Genomic DNA, 19,367 nt, shown 5'->3' with positions numbered 1-19,367 from the left:
CAGGCCTGGGGACACGAGGCGCAGCAGTAAGGCAGAGTGGAGCGGGGAGCCCAGGCCAGCTGGGCCCCGCGCTCCGGGGCCTCCCGCACAGGCCGAGGGCCGCTCAGCCCCAGGCCAGCCCTGCCCTTCAAGCCCGCTGGCTGCCCCCCCGCCTGCCCTCGGAGCACTGACCGTAGGAATGTCCCCCCATCCACAGGGAGGGGCTGCGGGTGCGGGGCAGCCAGGGCGGGTGGGCAGGGTGCGGGTGGGAGGCTGGGTCCCCGCCCAGCTGACCGCTCGGCAGGGAGGAACCACTGCCGATCACAAGATGAGGGGCCAGGTCTCCGGGGCAGCCGCCCGCCGGGTGTATCCGGGAGAACTCCAGGTGGTCCTTGTTGTCCCTGCGGGTCACCGGGGGTGATGGGGGCTCAGCACAGCTGCCGGCCACCCACCCAGCTCTTCCACCCCATCCTGTCGACATCAACCTTGGAGGGGCACGGGGACACCCCAGGATCAGGTGGGCCTCGGTATCGGGGCGTCCATCCTGGCCGTGGCCCTGACAGTGGCGGGAAAGTGAGCAAAGCTCCCCCCACCCGACACAGGCAGAAACCCCAGCAAAGCCCGCGGGCGGGGGGAGCGCGCCGCCCGGCCCACGTCAGGCCACTCTCTCCCAGAGCCGTGGCCTGGCTCCCGCCCCGATGGCCGAAGCCGTTCTTACTGCAGCAGCAGCTCCCGGCCGGCGAGCCCCAGGCGGTCCTCAGACAGCCGTGCCCTTTCCTCCTCGGCCTCCAGGTCCAGTGCGTGGGTGGCGCGGGGCGCGCCGCCTGCTGCATGGGTAGGAGATGGCAGAAGGGTCAAGGGTCGGGGTGGCCGGGGAGCCAGCGGCTAAAGCAAGCAGGGACCCCGCTCCGAGCCAAGAGGCCCGTCGAACCGAGGGAGGGTCTCCTGCCTCGTGGGCTCCAGGGCTCCTGCCAAAGGCAGGTGTGGGGAACTGGTGGCCTCGAGGGATGGGGGCTGGCTGGTCAGCCCTGCGAGGGACGGGACTGCAGACATGGGGAGGGGACAGCGGGAAAGCCCAGGGCCCGTCCCGGGTAAGCTTCGGACGGGCACACGAGGGCAGGTCAGCCCACTCCCTGCTCCCCTCCCCGCCAAGGGGCCTACCTTTGAAGGCAGGGGCTGCCCGGCCCTGCCGCCCAGCGTTGGCGCCGTAGGCCATCTCTGGCCGGCTCACCGTGTCCTTCTGCCGGGACAGGGCCACCGCGATGCCCACGGGCGGCTGCCTCACTTCCACATCACTGTGCGGGGTGTCATGCTCCCGGCTTCGGGCACAGTCGGGCCTCTCAGCCTCGCTGGGGGCCTGGGCTGGGCCCTTGGAGGCTGGGAACTTCATATCCTGCTGGGCACAGCTGGCCTTGAGGCCGCCCAGACCCACGAAGGGCGCCTTCTGGCCAACGACCAGGGCTTGGTTGCTGTACTTGAGCAGGTTCTTCATGGCTGAGACCTCGTCAGGAGGGGCGGGCAGGTCCTGGGGCAGGAGGGCGGCCTGCTGCAGGCTGCTGCTAAAGGGGTCCAGGTAGGTGCCACCCTTGCGCTCCTCGCCAATGGCCATGGCGGTGCCCTGGCCCGACTGGATGCTCCACGGGGGCAGGTGGGGCCCGCCGTAGCCCAGAGAGGCCAGCTCCAGGGACTTGCGCTTGGCTTCAGCCCCGCTGCCCCCTGGGTCCACCTCGGGGGTCACCAAGTGCTGCTGATGCCGGATCCGGGCCACCTTCTGGGCCCCAGGGGGACCTGAGGGGGTCTCCTTGCCGGCGGTCTTATCTAAAGTGCAGCAGGCCTGGGTGATCTTCCCACCCAGCGGGTCCTGGTGACTTGGCCGGGCACAGTCCTGTGAGTGGGCGGGCAGCTCGAAGTAGCCACTTTTGTCCAGACCACCTTTGGGGAGCCCGGAGAAGGGGGTCTCGGGGCCTGTGCTGTTGAGATACTCGAGGCCCTTGAGCCGGGGGTTGAGCGCAGCCTCAAAGCCCCCAGGCCGCCGCTCGCCCTTGCCCTCGGCCTTCAGGTGGGCATAGGAGACCCCGTAGGGCACGGCATGCTCGGGGGCCAAGGCGCCGTCGAGGTGCCGGTCTTTGCCCTCACCTGCCACGGCACAGGCCTCGGTGGCCTGGAAGGGACGGCTCTTCTCAGCCAGGTGTCCCACGGAAGGCACGAAGGTGGGCCCGCTGGCCTTCAGGTCTCGGGGGACTTTGTCCTGCAGCGGGCAGAGCCCGTCCGGGCCGGCGTGCAGCTGCAAGCAGGGGAAGGAGCCGGCGGCCGTGCTGAGGGGCGGGGGTGGCCCAGCGGGCAGGCCGGACGGCACGGTGTAGGCCACAGCATGGTGCAGCATCTGCCGCCTCTCCAGGCACTCGCTGAAGGCCGGCCCGGGCTCTGCGGGGCCCACCAGCTCCTTGGTGCAGCGCCCTGAGGCCGCGACTCCCGTGCCGGGCCGCACCAGCATGCCGCCCGCACAGCTGGCCAGCGCAGCCTTGCCCATCTCGCCGTTGAGCACCTTGGTGTTGAGGAGGCAGGAGGCGAGGTGCTTGGGGCGGCCCTCGCAGGCGCCGCGGGGCGTGACGCCGCTCTCCTTGCAGTGGCCGTCCGCCTGCCCGGGCAGCACCAGCTTGTGCCGATCCTTGCTGCCCTCCTCCTCGGCTGCCGGCCGCTCCTTGCCCTCCGCCGCCTTGCCGGCCTTCTCTCTGCCCAGGAGGAAGCGGTCGAACTCCTTGGCACCCTTCTGCAGGGGGCCGGCCTCGCCTCTGTCACGGCTGCAGGAGCCGATGGGGTGGCCAGGCGCGGCCCGGGCCACGCCGGGGAAGTTGTGGTTGGCAGGCAGGAGGGTGGGCTGGGGGGGCAGGTAGAAGTTATCTGCATGCCAAGAGAACCGAGGTCACTGGGAGGGCCGGGGCAGGGGCTGGAGAGGTCAGACTCCCCGAGACACGCGCCCCAGGAGCCTCTCCGCGGCACCAGCTGGCAGCGACCCGCGGCTACCGTCGAGGTTTAGTCGTAAAACAGACATCGTGTGCAGTCCCCACGTTAACCACGTGCACGTGCACACCCTTCAGAGCACTGGGCACATGCACGCGGTGGGCCCGTCCGTCTAGGACTCCAGCATCGTTCCAAACCGAAGCTCTGTGCCCGGGAAACGGAACTCCCCCCCGCCCCGAAGGTTTTGACTTGCGTGCAGCTCCCAGGAGACGGGAGCTGCAAAGGGCCAGGGCCCCCGGCGCCCGTGGGGCTGAGTGGGGGGAGGGCCGGGATAGGTGGCAGTGTGTGTGGACCAGGCACCTTCCCCCGACCCCGCACAAGGCCAGGGGGTCGGGAACTGGGCCGGGCTTCACAAACAGCCACCAGAGCCTTAGACTCTGGGGAGGGTGCTAACTCACAGTTGCGGATCAGCTAAGTGGATGGTGGGCGCACGGCGTGTGGCATGATGGGGCCACCGCATAGCTGGCCATGCCCAGACGCCCAGCCACCGGAGCGCGGCAGGAGAGAGCCCGCAGCCCGTGGGACCGTGCACGGAGGACCGCGAAATGCCCGGCTCTGACCAGGCCCCCGTGAGAGCTAAGACCCCCAGCAGGAAGTGAGGCCACGCCTGAGGATGGGCCCCGGGGCGGCCCCCAGCTCCTCTGCATGGTCACTGTGGGCGCCCCCAGCTGGGGCTCCGGTGACGGTTCAGAGAAGGAAGACGAGGAAGTGGCCCCTGCCGGCCGTCCCTACTCCTACCCGCTCTCGGCTTTCGACACCCCTGCAGCTTGGAGGGGCCCCTCCAGGCAGGTGGGTGGTGGGTGGAGCCCTTCCTGCCCGGGGCCATGCTCTCCCTGGGGGTCCCCGGCCGGCCCTGGGGACGCCCACTGCTCCCAGAGCGAGGGCTGGGTTCCTGTCTCTGGGGACCTGGGGGGCCACCCCCCTACACCCGGCTGGAGTGGCAGACAGGCTGCGTGGAGGGCCTGGAGCCCAGAGGGGGCAGCCGAGGGAAACAAAGAAACATTTGGAACTTGTAAAACTGTCCTCAGTCACAGAAGTTCCTCGTCAGTTTCCTGCTAATTAAAACAAGGGGGAAGAGGGTAGCCTGGGTGAACCCTAATTAGCTTGATTTCTGAAACCCAAATGTTCTTGGATGGGACTCCACCACAACGCTGAACGCCGAGAGGCCACCGGTGCTCCGGGATGCCAGCTCTGGGACCCACTGCCGGAGGGGGTTCTGGGCTCTGGTTCAGCCCTGACAAGCGCTGTCAAAATAGCTGCACACGTGGGAGGTTGGGGGACCCAGCCCGGGGCCTGTGGGGGGCTGTCCTCTGGGGAGCAGAGCACTGGCCCAAGCTGAAGGAAACTTGGGTTGCTGGGAGCATCCAGCATCTCTCCGTCCCCTGGGGCTGGGGCTGGGGGGCTTTCCCGGCCCCGCCCAGGCAGGGTCTTATCTGCATCAATCCCAGCCAGCCGGTCCAGGCCCGGGTCAAGGCCGAGGCTTTCCGGACCTCAGCCGCCCCGCCAGGCCCAACATCGCAAGACACACCAATGTCCTGGAGTGGGAGGCTTGTTGGGAGAAAGGGCTGGGGTGGGGGGTAGGAGGACATGAAAGTTAGCCGTGGGCTCACCCCCAAAACTTCCTCGCTGGGTTCCCCGTCCTTCCCTGAAACCCGCTCTGGCACACTCTGATCTAACCGCTACCTCCTAAGCCCTGCCCAGTGTCCTGTCCACCCTGCCGGGTGCTTGGTGGGGCCCTCCTCTGCCTCCACTGAGAGCCCCATTCTCGGGGCTCCTTGGGCTCCCCCGAGCTACGTCTGTCCTCACCCGGGGGGGCTCCCATGGCACCGACCCTCACCACGAGTGTCCGGCCACCTCCTGGATACTGCTGGGAAAGTCCCTCTGTGTGGAAGATGGACCCCCCCCCGCCCTGAGCCGCTCCTCCCACAGCCTGGCCACGAATGGGGGCCCCAATTCAAGTCTACACCACCTGTCATCTGAAACACATAACCAACCCAACGGTCCCCCTGCCCATCTCCTGGGCACCACCCCAGAGAGCCCTCTCTAAAACCCAAATGAGATGTCACTCCACCCAGGAAAAATCTTCGAGACAGGGCACGACGGCCTCCAGCCACTCCCCACACCTGTCCCTTCTCCAGGCAGCCACACCTCCCGCGGGCTCCTTGAGGGGATCCACACCCTGGAGTTCGGGCCTTTGCACGAGTGTGTGCGTGTGCACGGGGGAGCATGCTCGCACGTACCCCTCCCCACGGCCCCACCAGCCCCGTCCTCCCTTCAGCAGAGCCCCGACCTCAGCGTCCCCTCTCCACGGGCACCTTTGGAGGCCCCCTTCCGCTGATGGAGGGACAGCCCCTCCTCGTCTGCAGGGAGACATTGGCTGCGGCCTCTGTCTGCCCCGAGGCCCTGGTGTGCCGGTCGGGCCTGGGCCTCCTGCAGCTCAGTGAGGCCGCCAGCACAGGCTCCTGGGGGCCTCCGCCACCCCTACCCAACAGCATCTTCCCCCGAAGCTGCCCAGGCAGTGGTGGACAGGAAATAGGCGTGCGGGAGCTGAGCTCCACCCCTCGGGACAGCGGTTCCTGCAGATCCTTCCACGGCAGCCAGAAAGGTCCTGGCCGCGTGGCTGGGTCTTCAGAGTGCTCACCCAGGCCCAGCACGTAACCTGCCTCTTGGCCATGCTCCTGGGAGTTTTAGTCCTCCGGGAGCCTGAGAAGCAGGCTCACTCTCCCCCAGTCCCACGCCGCCGTGGCCTGAGACCCGGGGCGTAGGTGTGCCCAGGCTGGCCACCTTTACCCAGTGCCCCAGAAGCCCCCAGCCCCACCCTGCCCCACCCTCCAGGATGCCCTGCGCCCCAGACCCCAGCACGGCCCCAAGCCGGCACTTGCCTTTTTGGGCTCCATAGAAACGATGCTGCCCATAGAGAACATTGCTGTTTCCATGGTGATCCAAGTGGCTCATGGGTAGGAAGGTGGATGCCAGACTCCCCGAAAATCTGGGGTACCCTGGAGCTAGAGAAGCAAGGAGACTGGCTGCAGAGGCACCTCCAAGGCCCAGGCCCGCACCCGCCCTGACCCCAGGGAGGTGAGAGGCGGTGGGCAGCCCAGGGGCGACGCCCTGCGGGGCCTGGTGCACAGCCGGCCGGTGGGAAATCAACCCATCAATACATCGTATTAACTCCGACTCGACTAACACCATCCCTCTGGTGCGGCACAAATTGAATTGCTGATGGGCTGGGAGAGGAGGACGGAGGGGGTGCCCGTGGTTCCTCCCCAGCAGCGCTCGGCGGCGCGGCAGCTCCGAGGCAGGGCAACCAAGAGGCGCTGGAGAGGCATCCTGGGAGGACGCACACGCTGGACACGGTCCGACTGCCAGCCAGGACGGCCAGGGCCACACTCCACCCTGGCCTGCGCCGTCCGAGCTACCGGGCAGCCCCCGGGTCGGGCAGCCCACGCCCTGGGCTGGGCAGGAGGGCTGTGGCCGAGCCCCGTCTTGCTGGAGGCTGCCGGCCCCGCGGGCTCTCCGCTGGCGGGCCTCCTCTGTGCTCGGAGATCTACAGAGGGAGCTGGCCCCCAGCCCGGAGACCCTCCCTGGCACTTCTGAGTCATGCCAGGCAGGCCCTTCTCTGTCCCCCTGGGGCCTAAACTGTCCTCAGGGCCTGGCCCTGCCCAGCACAAGAATGCCAGCCACACCCTGCCCCCCGCCCCCCGCCTGCCTTGGACCTTGGGGGCTTCAGCCACCTGGGACGCACACACTCACTGCCCCCAGAGGGCTGAAGACAGACAGAAGTTAGCGCGGCCTGGGAGGCCCGGCCCGGCCCCAGTGCCCTGGGCAGGCACAGGCGTGTCTGCTGGATGCCCAGAGCCACCAGCCGCCTTGATGGCGGCCCTTCCCCGCCATAACTCCCGACCTGGCCCAGCAGGGAGGGGTGGCCGGCGGGCTGGGGCGGGCAGGACACAGTCTTGCTCTAAGACTCGCGCTTCGACCCATGCTCTGAACTTTTTCTCCATGGAAAGCGTGCTCTGTAGGAGTTTCTCTTGGGGACTCCACGATTGTCCCAAGAGCGACTAGCTCCTGGGAGGGAGCAACCATCCAGGGGCTTCCCCAGGGAGGAGCTGTGGCGGGGCCCTGCAGACTGCCGTCCCAAGAGGGCAGGCCAGGCTAGGGCCCCAGGCGAGAGCCTGTCATAGCCACGACGGGAGCCCCACGCCTGGGGACCAGGGGCAGCAGCACCCACTCCGAGTGCGTCACAGTGGAGTCCCTTCCATCTCGCTCAGTAACTGTTTTCCAAACTCCATTTATGACCGAACCCCTCTGCTACCCCAGTGGAACATTCCTTGTAACAGCTGGTGGCTGAGCACTCCACGGAGTATCCTGTGGGAAACACCTTTCCAGAAGGGGCAGGGTCAGAACCACAGGACCGACCTCCAGGCCCCCACGTCCTCGGGCCTGGGGCATTGGCTCATGGCCTGAGGTGGGCCTGCCGGGGTGCCGAGGCTGCCGGGGGGGCAGGGTGGAAGCTGGTGGGGTCTGGGCTCTATCTCGGTGCTGGGGGCGGCTGCAGCTGCAGGTACATGGGGGGGGCAGCCCGGAGCCCACTGTGAGCATCAGGGGCCCGGGAGGCCCCTCACCAGGCCTGAGGCTGAGGGGGAGCCAAGCGACCATGGGACAGGCTGTACCATCAGCTCAGAGGCTGAGAACGGAGCTGCAGGAGCGGAGTTTGGACTGGAACAGGGCCAGCATGAAACGGGGGCACTCCGGGATCCCCCGGGAGCAGAGTCCCAGTCCACATGGGGCGGCCTTGCATTCTGATCCCAGTGGGCCCTGCGGCAGAGGCAGGCCACCCCCCCAGACCCTAATGATGCCGTCTGATGTTCTCTGGCCCAGTGGGTCCGAGGTGAAGCTGTCGAGTCCCCTCCCCAAGGAATGTTCTAGGCAGAACGTGTCTCGGGCCCCACAAGCTCGAAGCACCCCACTCCACCAGCCCCATCTGCAGGCTCCAGAGGCCCTAGAGGTCTCCCTGCTTAGGGCTCACATCCCCAGGCTCCTCTGGGGACTTAGGAAAGGTGCCAACCGCCGCCACGGCCTGCCCCCTTCTAGCCCCTCCTGCTGAGGGCAGGGCTGGGTCTGGAGAGCCTGGCCAACTGGCCTGGTTTGTGTGCGGAGACGCATCTGGAACAGCTGCTCCCTAGATTAAACTCAGCTCCTGGAAGCCTTGACAAAAGCTGAGAGCGGGCCGGGGACGGGAGCAGCGGGGCAGGGGGGCCGAGGCCTGTGTGTGCTGTACGGGGGGGTGCAAGGGTGGGGGGGAAGCTGAACCTCCACAGCTGTCCCCTTTTAATCGCCTGCTGTTAAATGTTTTACGGGCCTCGTTTTGGTAAACAGAAGTCTGTAAATTCCTCCTTCCCAGAACCCGTTTCCCGGGCGTGGACCCCCCCATGACCCCTCGGGAGGTCCGGGCCTGCCGCCCACCCGCCCTCTTGGGGAGCAGGCGCTCAGCTGGCTGAGTGGTGAGCTCCTTCCCGCGGCGCCCTGTGGGGGCAGCGTGAGGGTGCCAGCTGGGGGTGTCCCTCTCCTTCGGAGCCTGAGCGGGTGGCCGTCCGGGCCAGGGTGCAGGGGCCCCCTCCCACCTCCAGCCTTCCCCTCGGAGACCCCAGGGTGGGGATTCGGGCTGGGGAGGCAGAGAAGGAAGAAGCAGCAGAAGGGGCATGGGCCGGGCTGGGGGGTGCTGGAAGGGGCTGGGGAGGGGTGCCTCCCAGTCCTGACATAGAAAGGTCCCCCAACAGGATCATCCTCTCTGAACTGAAGAAAATAAAGCATGATTTTACAAACCAGAGCAGCTGTTCTGAGAGGGCATCAGCCGGGTCCTTGAAGGGGCTATGGTGGGGGCGAACATGGGGGCTGTGGTCGTCAGGAGGGCTCGAGGTGCAGGGAGCGGGGTGGGGCTGGACACCCAGGAACCCAGGACCAGAGTTCCTCAGCCCCACACTCCTGCAGGGGACAGCGCAGTCTGCGACCCCCTTCCCCCACCCTCATACCCCTAGGGGTTGGGGCTACTGTGACCACCTTAAGGGACAGGTGGCAAATCTGTGTAAAGCAACAGCCCACGGTGGAGGGGACCGGCCCCAGACCCATCCCTGGGCCCCCACCGCCCTCGAGGCCCCGGAAGGCCTTGATGAGCTCTGAGGAGGGGCCCCAGGCCTCTGTGGGCATCTCACGGTGGACCCCCTCCATCCTGCCCCCGCTGCTGTGAGCGGCCAGGAGACTCAACCTAATCCCATGGCAGAAGGGACAACAGGGGACAAAGGGTCAAGGCCATCGCCCGACGAGTGTAATGAAGCAAAAAGGGTCAGGCGCTGGGTAGGAGCAGCACATACCAGGTCCCCGGGCTACTGGGGAGCAAAGTGACCACATACCGCGACCCCTCCCGGGATCTCCTGGGTCTTTGCTGGCTGTCCGGGAAGGTTGGGGGTGCCGGTGGGAAGTGTGGGGAGTGGGCAGGAGGAGAGCGGGCAGCGAGGAGCCCTCCCCAAGTAGGGGCTGCTCCGAAGGCGGGGTCTGAAGCACAAAGGGGATGGGAACACTTTATAGGGGACACGGGCAAGAAGACGGGGCCGATGGAGTGTGGGGCTTCTCCTGACACCCCAGTGAAGAGGCGGGTTCCTGGGAGGACCCAAGGCCTGCGGTAAGCCTCTGAGCCAGAGAGGAAGGAGGGGCAGCCCCTGCACCCCGTGTTGGCCCTCCTCTTCCAGTGGGGCCCTCGGGCCACCCCGCAGCACCTCCCCGCTCCCAGGTCTCCCTGCTCCACTTCCCCACCTGCCCCAGGCCAGACCCGGAACCTCTGCTCCACCAAGGCTGGGGGCCGTACACTCCCGACCCTGCCCTCCCAGGGGCCACCCTCCTAGTCTCCCGGGAGGCCAGGTCTGGGGGCGTGGGGGGGTGTGGCCAGCCAACCAGATGACCAGGACTCTCTGGGGGAGGCTGGGGGATCCCCAGCCACCTTCCCCCCGCCAGGGTCCTGCCTTTCTGCAACTGACACCCCTGTCCCCCAGGCCACCTTGACCAACAGCACTGCTGTCTCCCTGGAGGGTGACACCCTCTCGTATCCTGAGGCTCCAATTGCTGGAAAGTTCTCACCTGCCATTGAGCCGAGCCGCCAGGAGGGTCCCGGCATCAGATACGAAGGCAGCTCCCCACAACATGACCACTGGGGGCGTGCTCTGAGGAGCCCAAGTGCCCATCTGGCCAATCAGAGGCCCCGTCTCCTTTGTCAGGCCCACTCTCAGGTTGGGGGATTCAGCAAGGGTCAGCTCCGTCAGATGGAGGCCCAGCAGACCTCCCACCCCCACCCGCCTGCCGGCCCTGCGGATCCCACCCGGCCCTGGCACACTCCTGCCGTCAGAACCCTGCCACGCGTGCCCGGCTAGGGGTCCTGGCCCCATGCCTGACACTAACTGGATGCTGACTCTCCCACGTGACACCCTTTTCAGGATGTCAGTGGGTTTCAAATGTGGCATGCAAATCTACTAAATGACAGTGACCTGCCGGAATGCTGGGTTAAGAAGGCTTCTGAGGCTGCATCCAAGCGCAGCCTAGTGCTGGGACGGACTGACTAACCAGCACTGGCCACAGCACGCGGACCATCCCTGCTCTAGTACCTGAAGGGAAGAACCTTGCAACAGCCCCCTCCCCGGGTCCTCCCTGCGTCCGTCCAGAGGCCCCCTCGCACTTGGTGCTCGGACCCGAGGGTGTCCAGCCTGGGCTTTCAGAGTGACACCCCTTCTCCGGGATGGAGTGGGCTTTGGAAGCTCAGCCCTCAGGAGTGCCCCCGCCTCAGCCTCCAACAGCTGCGGGTCGGGGCCCAAGTGTGGGCTCGAGGTGATTCCAGTTTCATTCCACCTGTCAAATTCCCGGTTCAGGTGCTCCACGCATACACACCGCCCCCCACTGCCCAAGGTGCAGGGCCTGGCAGTCCTGGTCTCCTCCCAGGCCCAGAGGGGTGCTAAGAGCCGGGGAAGGTGCCAGGCTCCTGCAGGTGCCTCTGGAACAGAAGCGGCGGGCAGTCTGCCCGGGATCCAGGCAGTTCGTGGACAGTCCCGGGCTCCTGGCATGTGCTCTGCAGGGAGGAGCGAGGCTCCAACTGCCCAGGACACAGATGCAGAGCTCCCTCGGGGGGGGCGGGGCCTGAGGGCCTGGGAGGGCTGGGGGCAGACCGGTGTGACCCCCAAAACCTTCACTGACATCCCACAGTACAACTCTGGGTGCTAGGGAGTCCCGCTCCAGGGGCGGCCACCCGCCGGGCATCATGCCTGGGGGACCCTGGGTGTGTGCGGCCACGAGAACACCCCAACCCAGCCCCACAGAGTTGTGCCAGAGACAGGCCATCTGCCCGGGCAGTGACATGGGGACCTCTCCCCAGCCCAGATAGCGCTGTCCGCACATGTGCTCCCATGGCAAGTGTCAGCCCAGGAAGGTGCCAAGGCCCCTGGCGCAGCAGTGGACAGTGGCTATGGGGGACAGGGCGGTCGCCGGCGAACCTGCAGGGAGCCGTCCGCCTGTCACCGGCTGGCCAGCAGGCCGTGCTTTGACTATCACGCTGGGTCAGAAGGGCTCTTCTGGCAGGGCGGTGTGCAGATGGGGCAACGGAGGCCCAGAGGCCCCGTGGCTCTCCCAGCCCCTCGGGCACCGCTCTTGAGCAGTGAAGATGACCCTTGCAAGGGGCAGGGGCCTTGGGCCTGGTCCAGCACGGTCCTGACCCCCCCGCCCCCCACAGCTGCCTGGGCACGGGCAGAGGCCCATGCTGCAGGCACCCCGGCTTGGGTCCCTGCAGGAGCTGGGAAAGGGGTGGCACCTACTCCCAACACGAGGAAGGCAGACAGAGCCAGGGTTCGGGGGCAACCGGGGCCGCCAAGAGAAAGGGAGGAGTGGACAGCCTCCCAGTCGGGCTCTCTGGACTCAAAGCCCGCCACACCCTTTCCCAAGCCTGTTTCCTCCCCTGTAAAACGGGTGAGCAGCTGCCCACATACCACGGTGTTGCTCAGAGAAGTAAACAAGGCAAGTGCCATCCCTGGGCCAGGGTCAGCACAGAATGTCATTATCCCGAGCACCACAGGTGTGCTCCTGGCCTGAGCTAGAGCCAGGGACTGGCCCTGGCCTCCCAACCTCGGGGCCACCTGTGGCCATAGGACCCGGAGGAGCGCTGGGCAGGCTGGACCCGCAGAGTGGCTGGTGCCCGGGACTGGCCTCACAGGGATCAGGTTGGGACCCGTGCCCTCGGCAACCGATTACACAGGTCAGGAGCCACATGGAGGAAGCCTGCCCCGGCACCAGGGTCAGGCCCACAGCTGGGGGGCAGACTGCAGGCTGGGACCCTGAAGGGGACGTGGACCAGGGCAGGGGGCAGCCAGGGGCGGAGGGCACCGGCAGGGGTCACGGAAGGCTGGCAGCACAAAAGCCCCAAGGAAGCTCTGGAGGGGGTCCGAGGTCCGCAGGAGACGGGCCTCCTTCCTTTCCATGTTGGGCCCGGGGGAGCTTGGGCCCCTCCCCACACTCTGTCCTCAGACCTCAGAGCAGCTAGCTCTCCCCACGAGCCACCTCCTTCCTTCCGGCACGGGCCGGGGTCAGGGAGGCTGGGTGGGGGCACCGCAGATGCGGGGGTCATCAGTGGTTCTGTGGGGGCAGGGCCCCGGAGATCTGAGCCATCAGGGAAACTGAGGCCAGGAGAGGGACAAGGAGCTGCCAGGGCCTGGGGGGAGGGGCCGGGGCCCAGAGCAGAGACTTGCCTCAGGCAGCTCCTCTAGATGGTTCTGGAACACGAAGCCCCAGGCAGCAGGCTGGCCTCTAAGGTCACGCAGAGGTGGTGGATGCGGGGTGGCACCTCTGTCCCTCACACAGACACGCTCCAGGCTCACACTCCCTCCCCAAAGTCTTCCAGGGGAGGGGACAGAGTGGGCCACGAGGCGCCTGGCAGGGTGCGGGGAAGCTGGGGGGCTGGGAGCAGCAGGGAGCAGCCCCGGGAGGCTGGTCCAGCCCTGGGGGGGGCAGTAGCCGCCTCTGGCAGAGAGGCCCCGTGTGCCTGCTGCCCCCCAAGGCTCCCCCTCCACCACGAGTGGCCCGGGCTGTGGTGTGCAGCAGCTAGGCGCCCCCAGCTGAGCCCCCAGGAACAGAATCCCCTTTCACCGGCCCTGTGGGTGGTCCCAGCCCGGCAGCTGGGGGTGGGGTGGGGAGAGAGGGGCCAGGCTCCATGACAATGGGACCAGCTGTTCTGTGCCCCCCCCGCCCCCCCGCCCCTGCTCCGACCCACCCAGGGCAGGCAGCTGGACACTGGCTCACCCCTGCCCTGGCCCGTTCCGCCGCCCACTCCCACCCTAAGCCTCAGAGGGGAACGTCCAGCTTCTGGCAGGACCCCCTTCATTTGGGCGAGCCTAGGAGGCCAGGAGGCCTGGGGGCTGGACAGACAGGCTCTGCCCCAGGCCAGATGTTCCGGGGCGGCTCCTCCAGCTCCAGGGTGCCTCCCCTGCACCCCAGCTGCTCCGCCAGGGAAGCAGGAAGCCTGGGCCCTTGCTCTGGTGGCTGCCCCCCAGATGGCGAGCTAGGTCCAGCAACGGAGAGGTGGGCAGTCCTGCCTGGAGTTGGAGGGGTGGGGTCACCTGGGCCCCTCCCCTGACCCGGCCCCCACCTGCTGGCCCGTCCTGGTCTCCTGGCCCTTCAGGGGCCCAGCCCTGGCCAGCCCCAGGTCAGGGAGGGGGCGGTGAGCAGGCCTTGCTGGGCACCTGCCACCCTGCCCATCCCGGGGGCAGCGGAAGGAAGCAGGATGAGGGTGAGAGCCAGACCTCTAAGCAGCCCGCCCAGGCAGCCCACCATGCCCGCCGGCCCCCACTCTCCGGCCGTGTCGCGTGCCCCCCGCCCGCCTCACCCCCCTTCCCTCTGAGCACACGCGGCAGAGAAACAGGCCCCGGCACGCGGGGAGCCAGTTGGCACCCCGTCAAACTAGCAGCCGGGCACACAGCCAGGGCAGCCAGCCAGCAGGCGCTGCCACTCGCTCTGGCCTCCACGCTCCAAGCTCACCGCGAGGCAGCCGGCACCACGTGGCCTGTCGGGGGGCGGGGAACCCCGCAGGAGGAGATCCCGAGGCGGGCCGCTCAACGGAAGGCAGAGAAAAGGGAGCTGGCGAGGGGGTAAACCGAGGCACAGGCCGGGAGGGTGCATGCGGTTGCAGGGTCTCTGGGACACACACACACACCAGCTACCCTCAGGTAGGACCTGGTAGGTCGGCGGGGGGCGCTCTCCCCTTCAGAGCTGCTGCCCCTTCCCAGGCTCATCTTCGGCCTCGGGCGGGCCCTGCTCCCTACACGCCTGGCGCCCTGGGGGCTGCGTGGGTGCTTAGGAGGCCACATCCTCTTTTCCTCTGTCCTCTGTCCACCTGCCCTGGCCCACCGAGCCCCGAGCCCCGGCAGGCAGGCCCTCCCCCACCAGGCTGCGGGCACGTGGAGCCCGAGGAGGCGCAGGCGGTGTGTGGGGGCTGGTGGAGGGACAGACCACAGACAGAGCCAGTGTCCGGGCTGGCCTGAGGGGGAGAAACGTCCGCAGTGTGGCCTGGCCCTGACCCTCTTCCCGCTCAGGCCACGGTGGAGGCAGGTAGGAGGCCCGCACGCCCGCCCGCACGCACGCGGGGGCTGGGCTGCCCCGCCCCCAGCCAGGTAGACTCTGCTGGTGTGGCCGTTGGCTCAGGGGAAGTGAGTGGTGGGAGGCCGTTGAGGGTGCTGTCTGCAGGCTGCCTCCCACCCCGCCCTCCCCGCAGCAGGACAGGGACACCTTCTCCCTGGGCCCCAGGGCAGGTGGTGCTGCCCACAAACCGCCCTCCATGCCGGTAAGGTCCCCAGGGGTGGGACAGAGGGGAAGGGGATATGTGTCTCCTGAAGCAGAGCTGCTGCCCCGACCCTGGGCCACCCTGGCATGGAGGGGAAACTGAGTCAGCCAGCTGGGGGGCACCGTGCACCTGTGGCTGGGCCCGGGTGGGGCAGTGGCCGTTATTCCGTTACTTCGTTATTTTGAGGTGGCCCCATGGCTGCTGCAGGCCTCCCCCTGCCTGCTCCCCAACACTCGGCTGCACTCCTCCCTCCCACAGACATCCTTCCCAGATGCTCCTGCCAGGGCCGGGAGCTTGCCTGGCGGACACAGAAGGCGGAAGGGCTGGAGGGGCTGGGGGCGGGGGGTGCAGAGCGCTGGGCCCACCCACAGCCGCCAGGCCTCGCGCCAGGGCCCAGCCCCCTCCGCACCGGCTCTCCCCTGGGGAGGCCCCTGAGAATGTGGGGGCAGGGAGCTGGGGCGGCAGAGGTGAGTGCGGGCCAGGGCGCCTGCCCTGACTGCCCGGGGCCTCGGGGCAGGCCTGGCCTCCCCTCCACCAGCAAAGAGAGCCGCTCCTTATCGCCTGCCCAACATGTGCACTCTGCACAGCGCTTAAAGCCCAGATTATTTTAACAACTGTCCCTCACTTGTCACCTGTCCTGTTTGGAAAACAGCCCCTTTCTTGTTGCACAAAGAGGCTTCTCTGGCCCTCCCGCAGCGCCGGGCGCTAATCTCCCTGCCTGGAACCCGGCGGCGGGCGCGGTGTGTGGGTGCGCGCTCCGCAAACACAGTGCTTGCCGCCCAGCAGTCACTGAGTTACAGCGGTGCCAGTGCCAGGAGCGGAGAGCCCTCCGTGCCCGCTGCCAAATGCCATTACCTCTTGGCGCGCCAGCCAGCGCCGCCGGCCTTAACCCTTCCCGAGCCGCGTGGACGCCAGCAACCGCGGGCCCGAACAGACAGCAGAGAGCTGGGGAAACTGCAGGGAGCCCCAGAGTCCCAGAGGGGCCTCCGGGGGCCTTCCTGCCGGCCGCTCGGCCTGTGCGCACAGGGCCGTGTTCCATGGGGAGGCCAGGGGCCTGGGAGGGACTCTGCTCTTGGCCAGGCCCCCAAGGTGGCAGCATGAGCATGCTGACAGCTCTGTCCTCCCCAGCCCGCCCTCCAGCTGGCACATCTGGAGCCCATACCTCTCTGAGTCTGGGGAGGTGGGTGCAGCCCGGCCCCGGCCCGCCCAGCTGTGTTCCACATTTCCTCGGCTCCCCCAGAGCCCTCCCAGCCCCACCTCCTTCCCTCCCTCTCTGCCCATCTGTGGTGCACATCTGGCAAGGACCACTGCCTGGCGCTCCCCCCGCCTTTCCAACCAATTACCACCTCCCCTGTGGGGGCTTCCTCGGCAGGCCACAGCAGGGGAGCCCCTCTTCTGGCCCCCGCCACGGACTTACCTTCATGGGAGTGGGAGAACCAGATCTGGGATGTGGCGGGGTGGGAAGCGCGGTAGGCCTGCTCCGAGGGGGCTGGGGCGGGGCCGCTGGGGTGCGCGGGGGCCGCTGAGCCCAGGCTGCCGGTGAGAAAGCTGCCCATGAAAGAGGAGGCCGGAGAGTTCCCCATCAGGCGGCTGCCGGCTGTGGACACGGGGGGCAAGAATGAGTCTGAGCAGGGCAGCCCCACCAGGAAGCCCTGCCCCGGTGCTCTCTCGGGCCCCCAACTCCCGGGGCTTCTGTCTTCAAATAGCCCAGAGGCCCTCCGACAGGTGCGCTCGGGGTCCAGTGCCCTCCGGTGACTGTCTGCACTCCTGCCGCCCCCTCCCCCACCCTGGCAGCCAGATGCCAAGCCCTGGGACTGTGGGGAGCAAGCTGCTCTGCGGGTGGGCCTTCTCTGCAGAGATACAGCCCCCGACTCTCCCAGGCCATGGTCCCTCCACCAGCGGCCGACCTGCCAGACTGCTTTGCCCACACCTCCCGGAGAGCTCCAGCATCAGTGGAGGCCCTGCTCCAGCCCTGCGGGCCCCGCAGCCTCTGCCCACCGCCCGGGCAGCACCGGGGGGACCAGCCTCTCCCCACAGTAGGGTCTCAACCTTCTCCCCCCGGTCCAACCGACTGACTCCTCAGCCCCGTCCCAGGTGAGCGAGACCAAAATGAAGGATGAGAGAAGCCTGAGGAGGAAGCTAGGCCTGCTTTTCACAGCCCCGGGGGTCTCTTGGGGTTCTGGCCAGGCCGGCAGGCGGGCGCCCTGTCATCTGCCTCCCAGGACCCTCTGTGCTTCTGCCGGTACCGGCCTCGCGGCCCTCCAGGTCCACCTGCACCCTCGCCGCTGTGTCCCCTCTCTGCCCAAGTCCGGCGGCCACCGCCAGGCTGAGCGAGCCTCCCTGGCTCTCCATGCCGACCGGGCATTTGCGTTCACAGACCGCTCTTCGAGGAGCGGCCCCCGGTGCCTGGCGGGTGGTTTAGGGCTGCACCGCACGGCCCCGCTCTGGCCACACCTTGTCACCTCTGTTCCACAGGCAGTGAGCCTGGCTTGGGGCCATCCCAGGGGACGGGGAGCAGGGACCTGGGGGCTCAGCACCCCGGGGGGCTGGGTGTCGGGGCCCGGGGGGTTCACGGGGGCTCTGGGGGTCCTGCCCAAGGTGAGTCAGGGCAGCCGTTTCCCAGCCTGGGAGGCAGGGGGAATTTGTGAATTTGTGATTCCTCACCCAGCCTGGCGTGGCCCTGGGAGCTTCCCAGACACGGGGTGACTCAGCATGGAGGAGGCAGGGCCCAGAGCAGGGGAGAGGGAGGGGCTGCCCCAGGGGGGACCCTGCCGGCCTCCTGCCCTGCCAGTGAGTGAATGGGACGTTACGGAGGAAAGGGGCCTTTCCTGGGCGTAGGCCACGGAGGCAGGTCTGTGAGCTCCGGCGGGGGCACTGGGCTACACGCTGACCTCTGTGGTGGGTGTCAGGCTGCGCGGAGACCCTGAGCGGGCCCAGGGGCAGGGGACGAAGGTGCCCAGGAGCCAGGGACTTCCCGGACCGCAGGGCTGGGACTGCCATGGGCCGCGGCCAGACCACAGGCGTCCAGCCAGTGGGGGGGGACTCTGGGCTGGGAAGGGAAGTGTGGGCCTCCAGGGGCCGCGGGTGGAGGGGCAGGAGTGGGAGGGCGGCCCCTGCTGGGCTCTAGGGACCCTGGGGGGGCCATGCCTGGGGGATGAGCAGGCCTTTTCCTGCCTCGCCCAGGCCGGCCCGAGTCTCCCAGGGCTTCCCACCCCCGCACCCTCCCAGGGAAGTCCCTCCCACCCTGCTCCTCCCGGGACAGTGGGAAGCAACCGAGTCCAAGAGTCGGGCCTGGATAAAGGATTTCTCCAGGAGCTCAGCCTGAGAAGCCCGCACCTTGAGCTCTCCCACACCGCGGGGGCGAGGCAGCGGGCCAGGCCCCAGGCTGGGCGGGAAGTGAAGCTCAGAGTCCCACCGGGCCCTCTGGCCCTCGGGTCCAGGGAAGCTGAGGCTTGGAGGTGGGTCCCGCACAGGGTTGCCCACTCCTGGTGCTCCTACAGAGGCAGCAGGCAACCTCTGAAGACCCCCCACCCAAGGGTCACCCACCTGGGGCCAGGACAGATGGGGAGCAGGCCCGAGGCCCGGTGGGCTGTCCTAAGCTGAAACCTGGGTTGGGGAGGTCCCAGGACATCATGGCCCTCCCCCGGGAGACTTATCCTGGCCCTGGGTGGAGACTCTCATGGGTGCCCTGTTCTGACGCCATCCCAGAGGGGGTCCCACTGCATGGGGGGGGGGGCGAGGAGCAGCTCAGCTCAGCCAGCTCCTGGTCTTGGCTCCACAGAGCAGGAGACACACCAGTGACAGGCGGTGCTTCCTGCTGAGCCAGAGCCCCCGAGCCTGGGGCCGACCTCCCCCACACAGCCTGTCTCCTGATCGAGGGGACCTTCTTGGGGACCCTCAGAGAGCTGGCTTCTCAGAGTCCAAGGAAGGGACCCGTGCCCCCAGAGCGTGGGGAATGAAGGGGGTGGGACAGCGTGCCAACCCAGCCCCTCCCCCATCCCCTGGCCCTCAGGGCCACCCCTGCCCCCCTGCTCTAACCCAGCTGCCCCCGGTGCGCCCCGGGCCTGGTGGTCTGGCTCAGACCGTCCACCTGGGAGCCTCTCTCCACTCTTTCCCTTTCATGTAGAAAACAGAAGAGCCTCGTCATGCAAATATGATGTCTGCATCTTCACTGTAAAATGCACGCAAGGAAGGAAGCAGGGGTCCCTGGAGACCCCAGGCCCCAAGAGCACACCACAGTGCCCTAGGCGCACGTGCCCCCGCCCTGACGCAGCGCCACAAGGGACTTCCGCCGCCCCCCACTGCACACACCGACACCCCATGCCCTGAGCCACCGCTAGAGACTCCCTCCTAAAACCCCAGTCTGCAGTGCCAGGTCCCGGGGGGGCTCCCACACCCTCTGACCCGCAGGCCAGTCCCTCCGGCCTGGAACCTGTGCCGTGGGGCTCCACACTGCTTGCTTGGAAGGGTTCAATCTCTTCACTGCCACCCTGGCCTAGCAGCT

The 19,367-nt window shown here is 67.8% G+C and overlaps 1 protein-coding gene across 1 annotated transcript in view; it reads right to left on the bottom strand.

The window, feature by feature from the left end:
* BAHCC1 (BAH domain and coiled-coil containing 1) overlaps nt 1-19,367 on the bottom strand; it is a 60,399-nt gene that overhangs the window by 20,191 nt on the left and 20,841 nt on the right. Inside the window, 5 exon segments of the mRNA XM_032429594.1 lie at nt 172-380; nt 698-806; nt 1,141-2,880; nt 5,883-6,005; nt 16,281-16,460. Coding sequence (XP_032285485.1) covers nt 172-380; nt 698-806; nt 1,141-2,880; nt 5,883-6,005; nt 16,281-16,460 — 2,361 coding nt within the window.

This window comes from Phoca vitulina, unplaced genomic scaffold (genome assembly GCF_004348235.1).
Source record: "Phoca vitulina isolate PV1807 unplaced genomic scaffold, GSC_HSeal_1.0 scaffold41, whole genome shotgun sequence".
Taxonomy (NCBI): Eukaryota; Metazoa; Chordata; class Mammalia; order Carnivora; family Phocidae; genus Phoca; species Phoca vitulina.
The sequence above is the reverse complement of the archived record's forward strand: the minus strand, read 5'-3'. Positions and strand labels throughout refer to the sequence as shown.